At 41.6% G+C, this 8465-nt stretch overlaps 1 protein-coding gene and 1 long non-coding RNA gene across 5 annotated transcripts; one reads left to right on the plus strand and one right to left on the minus strand.

The window, feature by feature from the left end:
* Nucleotides 1-1313: 1313 nt before the first annotated feature.
* LOC134202827 (uncharacterized) lies at nt 1314-2653 on the plus strand. Of its 3 annotated transcripts, none has more exons than XM_062677823.1 (4): nt 1314-1708; nt 1857-2010; nt 2187-2382; nt 2449-2653. In XM_062677823.1, exons 1-4 carry the CDS (start codon nt 1482-1484, stop codon nt 2601-2603), a joined length of 732 nt encoding a protein of 243 aa, XP_062533807.1. In that variant the 5' UTR covers nt 1314-1481; the 3' UTR covers nt 2604-2653. The 3 variants fall into 3 exon arrangements, with proteins under 3 accessions (XP_062533807.1, XP_062533810.1, XP_062533800.1); XM_062677826.1 differs by having other exon boundaries at nt 2452-2653; XM_062677816.1 differs by having other exon boundaries at nt 2187-2653.
* LOC134202849 (uncharacterized) lies at nt 1558-2263 on the minus strand. 2 transcript variants are annotated; one of them, XR_009977360.1, is made up of 3 exons: nt 2129-2263; nt 1787-2063; nt 1558-1684 (listed from the first exon to the last, which is right to left on the minus strand). It is a non-coding gene; the product is annotated as an uncharacterized LOC134202849 (long non-coding RNA). The 2 variants fall into 2 exon arrangements; XR_009977359.1 differs by having other exon boundaries at nt 1783-2063.
* Nucleotides 2654-8465: the final 5812 nt, after the last annotated feature.

The raw sequence follows: 8465 nt of genomic DNA on the forward strand, positions 1-8465 counted from the left end.
TTTGTCAAACTAATTGATGCGTTGTTTAGCGAATCTTTAGGCGAATCCAGCGCACTACTTCCGAAGTTGGGAAAGTTGCCTGTATCTGGAGAAAAATCCAACTTCGGTTTAAAAAGCGGTATAAATTTATTCCGGATAGACAATATTGTGGCGTCAAATTGTTGATTCAGTGTTAAATATCTGTTTAAGGTTGGTATCGTCGATACTGGCCTTAAGATGTAAACTAAATAAATGAATGAACAACACTCTCAAGTGATCACATATTAGTGCTGTCCAATGAGCAGCTCGAAGTAGCTCGAAGTTGTTGCCGTCACGCTCATGCCCATTTGTTGACAAAAAAGAATGAGCAGGACGGGAACAACTTCGAGCTACTTCGAGCTGCTCATTGGACAGCACTATTGTCTATCTGGAATAAATTTATACCGCTTTTTATACCGAAGTTGGATTTTTCTCCAGATACAGGCAACTTTCCCAACTTCGGAAGTAGTGCGCTGGATTCGCCTAAAGATGCGCTAAACAACGCATCAATTAGTTTGACAAAAAAAACTTCGGAAGGAAGTTCGGTTCGGAAGTCCCGACTTCCGAATTCTAAGTTGGTGCTACGCCGACAATATTTTACTTGCTTTTCAGGGGAAGTATGTCAAACATTGGCACTTTATTTATTAGTTTTATGATACTTTCCTGTAAAAAATAACTTTCTATCACAATATCATCTTAAATGTGGATTAAGACACATAATTAAGAGCTCATTATATTTTGCTTAAATAGAATCACAAATCTTACGACTTTGATTATAACATAATCTTCTTAAAAGATAAAATAGCCAGCAACACTGTATGCAAGATCTTTTGCATGTTTGCTGCAACTTCGTGCATTTGGCGAACTCAACGCAAACTGCAATATCAATTCAGTAGAAAACCGAATTATAGCCGCTAACAAAGTTGGATTTTTCTCACAATCCATACGTTAAACCTAACTTCGGAAGTGGTGCGCTGTTTTCATTTGGTGATGCGCTATACAGCGCACCACTTCCGAAATTAGGTTTAACGTATGGATTGTGAGAAAAATCCAACTTCGTTAGCGGCTATAATTCGGTTTTCTACTAAATTGTTAATACAATTTGCGACATACGTCGTTTTGTAAAAGTACTTGAGATTAATTGCTTGATTTATTGCATGCAAGTTAACTATTTATAAATAAATTTTAGCACAATTTATTTATTTAATTGTGAGTCAATTTTTGCTAACAGTGTAATATTTTTTTCTCATTTTTTGATTGTGATTATTTTGTTCAAAATAATTTTCTGGTTCTGAATTTTCTGTTTTGATCATTTTTAAATAAAGCACTATCAAACTAAAAATTTGACAAATTATTTACTTGATTATTGCATATTTTACAGCCAGTTCGGTGTTACTCTGCATGTCCTCCAAATAAAAGGTATTGTTTTTCGTGTCGAAAAGTGAACATTACGCAAATTCGTCATGTCTGCCAACGATTCCGCTGTGAGCAGTGCCCATCCCAGGGGCGAAACCCGAACAATATATGTTGTCCAGCCCGGTCGGATCATGGCATGGTTGCGGTCGGGGAAGGAGCAAATCGATGACAAAGTGATTCACCAGATCGCCCTTAAGGCTGGCGATGTACCGACTGCCCATGTCCATCGGTCGAGAAACCCGCGTCAGATCTTCATCCAATATGCAGACCCAAGGTAATTCGAGCGAGATTTTTGCAAATTAAACTTTGTTAGCAGAAGTTTTATTCTGTTTCAACTATTGAACATACCTACATTGAAGCAGAAACATTCTGTCGTCAATTTTAAATGGCGCCATTCACAATGGGTTTTCCTTTAATTCTAGCGTTGTGGACCGTGCTCTTCCCAGGATGAAACAAATAACTATCTTTAATCAAGTAGAGCGGGCCTTCAAATCTGTGAAGAGTACTGGCAACAAAACAAGCGGCGGTGGAAACCAGAAAAGCAGCAACATTCAGCAGCAGAAAAAGGTCACTATTGTAAGTTCTTTCATTTAAACCTGATTTAAACTATTCAAACAGAGTTTTATCCTCTGAAATAAAATTTATTTGATTAATATTGCTATTCTACCTAGTTATCAATCATACAATCCACTACCTAATGTGTTTCCCGTGGTCCCGTGGTACATACTGATTTTGTGTATCCATATTTACAGAGCAACCAAATCTCCAAGGGTGGTGGTACTCAGCAGCAAAAGGGATTGAACATTTCCAATCACAAAACCGTCGTCACCAGTAACACAGCCACAAAACCATCGCCAACAATAACAATCACAAAACTATCGCCAGCAATAACAGCCAATGCTGTAGATGGAGCTCGAGATAACTTTGGCCACAACGTTGCCAAACATGGTATTAATGCTAATAACGGCTGTGTAACTAGTGTGACTAATGATTCTAGTTCGCATTTCATTTCAGCAGCAACAAAGGTAAGTAGTTTTCAAACCACTAATACTCATGGCACAAATCTCCCATATGAGCTGAGAGGAATGAACTCCCATGACAAATCATTTATTAGAGTTCTCCTCTGTAAAGTAGCCGCTCGTTTTATATCATATTCAGAGAAAGAGTGACATTCAATTTTTTATTCTCCACTTCAACACGTAATAAAGCTCGTAATCTGAACAGATCCTCAATAGGTTTTTTTAAAGGATTATGATTATATTGCAACAACCGCTCATCGCGTTTCTGATGTTCGTTAAAAATGACGATGCACGTCATCTCCACGACACGACGTCTCCTCTACTACTATTCTATATCAAAATGTACCTAAGAGCTATGATATGTTTCTTTCTGTTAAAAATTTGTCAGATTTGAACATGCGCTCAGAATTTATTCTGTTACTAGCAGACCCGACGAACTTCATTTCGCATAAAATTGATTTATTCTTTGATTAGTTCTCAAGTTATGCCGAGATTTCTGTTTAATTTGTATGGGAGCCCCCTTTTCCAAAGGAGGAGGCGTCTCAAACCATCTTAAGAACCTTCCCCGGCCCCAAAAACCTCTGCATACAAATTTTCACGCCGATCGGTTCAGTAGTTTCGGAAATTCATTTTTATGTATATAGAAGAAGATTATCAACGTATCCCCGAGCCTCGGTCAATCTGCGATGTCTTAACACTAGAAAACACGTCTACCTTTATACGTTCACTGTAGTAGGACTAGGCTAAACCTTTTAACCCAACATGATCCAGATCCATGGACTGGTTGGTCGCATACAGCCTTTGGTGACATTGCCCAAGCCAAGTTTGAAATCAAATTATAATCAAAATTAGCCGTCATGATGTCAATTGATATCAAAATGATTATTCAATTAGATTATTTTTATGAGCATTCATAACAACAACAGCATATTTTTTGCAGATTGCTTTTAATTTTCGCAAATAACACACTTTAGACAATCGACAGCACAATTTAATGTAAAGGTCAGACCGCATCGTGCTTTCGTGCTGTGCGGTTCTTTTCTCTCTTTGCGGAAGGAAGTTTTTAATACTACCCGAAGCTATTTTAATTTCAACAGTGCTTCTCAGCGCTATTTCATTTGTACTCTCTTATCCCGATACGATCTTTGTAAGGACCCGTGCCTTCGTTTTACGTTGGATCCGTTTGCGAAAGTAGAATTCCGACAAGCGGTGGTAATGCTGCAGGGACACCGTTCTGGGAAAAAACCTCTTAGAAGGTCACGTCTCCACGCTCAGCAATGAGCATTTATAAAAACAAGAAGAAGGGGAGTCTCTAAATTCTCCACTTCCTTCAAAGAAACAAGGTTTCAAGACCGTCCTGCCCAAGTGCGAAAAAAATAGAAGGAAGCTGGGGACTTCAGATTTATTCATTATCAGACTAAGGCCGGAGTGGCCTGTGCTGCACATAAAAGTCTTCTCCATTCAGCTCGATCCATGGCTGCACTTCGCCAACCACGCAGTCTGCGGAGGGTCCGCAAATCGTCCTCCAGATTGTCAGTTTGGTACGGTGGCGAACTCTATTCGGGTCTTACGGAGTCCAAAGTACGTACGATTTCCAGCCACTATGCGTCTTCGAATTTCTCTGCTAGTATCGTTATCGGCGGTCACTAGTGAGCCCAAGTACACGAATTCTTCAACCACCTCGATTTCGTCACCACCGATAGAAACTCGTGGTGGGTGGCTTACATTGACCTCTCTTGAGCCTCTTCCTATCATGTACTTCATCTTCGACGTGTTGATGACTAGTCCAATCCGTTTAGCTTCGCTTTTCAGTCTGATGTAGGCTTCCTCCATCCTCTCAAAGTTACGTGCCATGATATCAATGTCGCCGGCGAAACCAAATAACTGGACGGACTTCGTGAAAATCGTACCACTCGTGTCAATCCCTGCCCTTCGTATTACTCCCTCCAAAGCGATGTTGCCATCACCTTGCCGTAACCCTCTACGCGTTTCGAAGGGACTTAAGAATGCCCCTGAAACTCGAACTACGCACATCACCCGATCCATCGTCGCCTTGGATCGATTGTATCATATGCGGCGTTGAAGTCGATAAATAGATGATGTGTGGGCACGTTGTATTCGCGGCATTTCTGCAATACCTGACGTATGGCGAACACCTGGTCTGTGGTAGAGCGTTCACCCATAAATCCCGCCTGGTACTGCCCCACGAACTCTCTTGCAATTGGTGTTAGTCGGCGGCATAAAATTTGGGAGAGTACCTTGTAGGCGGCGTTCAGCAATGTGATTGCGCGGTAGTTGCTACAATCCAGCTTATCGCCCTTTTTGTAGATGGGACACACGACACCTTCCATCCACTCCTGCGGCAGAACCTCATCCTCCCAAACCTTGGTAATCACCCAGTGCAGCGCTCTAGCCAGTGCCTCACCACCGTGTTTAAACAGCTTTCCTGGTAGTTGGTCAACACCAGGGGCTTTGTTGTTTTTCAGCCGGCCGATCTCCTCCTGGATTTCCTGGAGATTCGGAGCCAGAAGTCGCATGTCCTGCGCGCGTGCTCCTAGGTTCAATACCATACCGCCACCGTTGTCTGCCATATCGCCATTCAGGTGCTCTTCGTAGTGCTGCCGCCACATTTGGATCACCTCACGCTCGTTTGTAAGAAGGTTACCGTTTATGTCCTTACACATATCGGGCTGTGGCACGTGGCCGTTACGTGAACGGTTCAACTTCTCATAGAACTTTCGTGCGTTATTAGCGCGGTACAGTTCCTCCGTCTCTTCACGGTCTCGATCTTCCTGCTGGCGCTTTTTCCTCCGGAAAATCGAGTTTTGTCTATTCCGTGCCCGTTCGTATCGTGCCTCGTTGGCCCTCGTGCGGTGTTGCAGCAATCTCGCCCATGCTGCATTCTTCTCCTCAACTAACTGCTCACATTCGCCGTCGAACCAGTCGTTTCTCTGATCCGGAGCCACCGTGCCTAGTGCAGCGGTTGCGGTGCTTCCAATGGCGGATCGAATATCTCTCCAGCCATCTTCAAGAGATGCTGCGCCTAGCTGCTCTTCCGTTGGGAGTGCCACTTCCAGCTGCTGCGCGTAGTCTTGGGCTAGTCTACCGTCTTGTAGCCGCCCTATGTTTAGCCGCGGCGGACGACTCCGACGCGTGTTGTACACCGTCGAGAGTTTTGAGCGCAGACATACTGCAACGAGGTAGTGGTCGGATTCAATATTCGCACTGCGGTAAGTGCGTACGTTCGTGATGTCGGAGAAGAATTTACCGTCGATTAGAACGTGGTCGATTTGGTTTTCCGTTACTTGATTTCCATGTGGCCTTGTGGATATTCTTGCGGGGGAAGAAAGTGCTTCGGACTACCATTCCGCGGGAGGCTGCAAAGTTTATGCATCACATGATTGATGCAATGTTCAAAGCAAATACCATACCTGAAGCTGTTCTGGTTGGTATAAAGTACACACACAAAATTGTTATCGGACTCCGTTTTAAAAGATCCAAATAATTGTGTGAAAGTTATAAATTGGAATACCCGCTCTCTAAAGGGTAAGGAAGATGAATTATTCAACTTCCTAACAGTTCATAATGTGCATATTGCCTTGCCATTATAACTGAAACGTATTTAAAACCAGGACTCTCCATTAAAAGAGATCCAAATTATTTTATCTACAGAAATGATCGTTTTGACAACGCCTGTGGTGGGGTCGCCATTGTCATTAATAGACGTATCAAACATAAATTATTTGCTTCGTTCGAAACCAAAGTTTTTGAAACCTTGGGAGTTTCTGTTGAAACAAATTTTGGACAATTTTCCTTCATTTCAGCCTACTTGCCTTTTCAATGCAATGGGCAGCAAAAGAATTTGTTGAAAACTGATCTTCAAATTCTGACTCGCAACAAATCAAAATTATTCGTAATTGGTGACTTCAATGCCAAACACCGTTCATGGAATAATGCTCAAAGCAATTCCAATGGTAAAATTTTATTTGGAGATTGTTCTGCGGGATATTATACTATTCAATATCCCAATGGACCAACTTGTTTTTCTTCCAGTCGAAATCCTTCTACAATTGATTTAGTTTTAACGGATTCAAGTCAGCTGTGTGGCCAATTGGTAACTCATGCTGACTTTGACTCTGATCACCTTCCTGTGACATTTGAAATCTCACAAGAAGCCATTTATAATCCAATCAGCTCTACTTTTAATTATCATGGAGCTGATTGGGATTTATATAAAACGTAGGGGAAGTGTACCGGTTTTGGCCACCTTAGTGCCTAATTTGGCCAACCCTGAAAAATGCGTATTTTCCAAAAACTATCGATTATTTTCCGCAGCGAAGAATCGTAAGGGATATATCTTCTGTTACAGCTAATAAAACCCTCGAAAATTGCTTCATTTTCGGAGATATGCGAGAAACTGGCCAAAACCGGTAAAGTTCCCCTATATCGATAGGAATTTTGATGTTGATATTCCTCTCGATACCAAAAGTGATATTGATGCTCTCATATCTTTGACAAATTTATTTGTAGAAGCCAGAGGCATTGCAATTCCTATATGTGAAATTAAATTCAACTCCATTATTATTGACCACGATCTTCAGCTACTGATCCGTCTTAAAACTGTGAGGCGAAGGCAATACCAAAGAACTCGCAATCTCGCGTTGAAAGTTATTTGGCGAGATTTGCAAAATGAAATTAAAAAACGTTTCGCTATTCTGAGAAATACCAACTTGAGAATAATGTCTCGAAGTTGGATCACAGTTCGAAACCCTTTTGGAATTTAACGAAAATTTAAAAAATAACCTCAAAAGCCAATTCCAGCGCTTAAAGAGGGAAATAAAATTTTATTAACAAATGGCGAAAAGGCTCAAAAACTTGCCTAAGTCTACGAAGAGGGTGCCGATACTCGCTAACAGTAGAGACGAATCGGACGAAGAAAGCGAAACCACCGAAGAGTCGGATGACCAGGTGGAAAGCAGCCACAGCCGGCATAGTAGTGTGCGGAGCAGCCGAAGCCCTGGCGGGCCGGGCGTGAAATCGATCGTATCACGAAACGGCAGCTAGCCGCTCGCAAAGCGGTATCTCAGCATCTTCCAAAATTTCGTGGAGAACCAGAAGTCTGGCCGTTGTTCATCAGTAGTTTCGAGCACACGACAGCGGCGTGTGGGTTTTCGAACCTGGGAAATTTAAAGCGGCTGCAAAACTGTCTGCAGGGTGATGCACTCGAAGCAGTCAGGAGTCGGCTCGTTCTGCCAAACTCGGTATCAGATGTGATAAACGACCTGCAAAATCTATTCGGAAGGCCGGAGAAGTTGCTGAAGACGCTTCTGACCAAAGTGGTGCTCGAACTATCGCGGACAGCCCACGGAAGAGTAAGACGACAATTAGACGAATGACATATAAACGAGTAGGACAGACAGGTAAAATACGAAACACGCTAAAAATAGACAAGAGAATAGAAATAAAAAGGTTATATTAATTAATAGAAAAGGTCAAAAAGGACGATTAAGAGGGAAGTCAAAGGAGCAAAAACAAACTAAAATTGTGAGTAGAAATTATACAAAAAACGCTCAAATTTGTGAAACCTGTAAATTTAAATCAAATTAAACTTCCACAGTTTTAAAGGTTGATTCCCAAAAACGGTTTCGTTTAAAATCCGACCGTCCGAACACACCGGGTGATGATGGTATTTTCTACATACTTATCAAAAAACTTCCTGAGGGCTCTTTATCCTTTTTGGTTAATTTATTTAACAAATGTTTTCAATTGGCATACTTCCCAGATAAATGGAAAAACGCCAAAGTTGTTCCAATTTTTAAGCCGGACAAAAATCCAGCTCAGGCTTCTAGTTATCGCCCAATCAGTTTGCTTTCTTCAAAAAGCAAACTGTTTGAAAAGATTATTTTAAATAGAATGATCGTATATTAATTACAATTCTATTTTTGTTGATGACCAATTAGGGTTTCGCCATGGGCATTCAACCACTCATCAATTATTAACCCTTATGCGACG

The sequence above is a fragment of the Armigeres subalbatus genome, chromosome 1 (genome assembly GCF_024139115.2).
Source record: "Armigeres subalbatus isolate Guangzhou_Male chromosome 1, GZ_Asu_2, whole genome shotgun sequence".
Lineage (NCBI taxonomy): Eukaryota > Metazoa > Arthropoda > Insecta > Diptera > Culicidae > Armigeres > Armigeres subalbatus.

Coding starts and splice junctions, on each gene's coding strand:
- LOC134202827 (XM_062677816.1), top strand. CDS start 1,482: ATGTCTGCCAACGATTCCGCTGTGAGCAGTGCCCATCCCAGGGGCGAA. Junction 1,709..1,856: donor ATCCAATATGCAGACCCAAG/GTAATTCGAGCG, acceptor CTTTAATTCTAG/CGTTGTGGACCGTGCTCTTC. Junction 2,011..2,186: donor AGCAGAAAAAGGTCACTATT/GTAAGTTCTTTC, acceptor CCATATTTACAG/AGCAACCAAATCTCCAAGGG.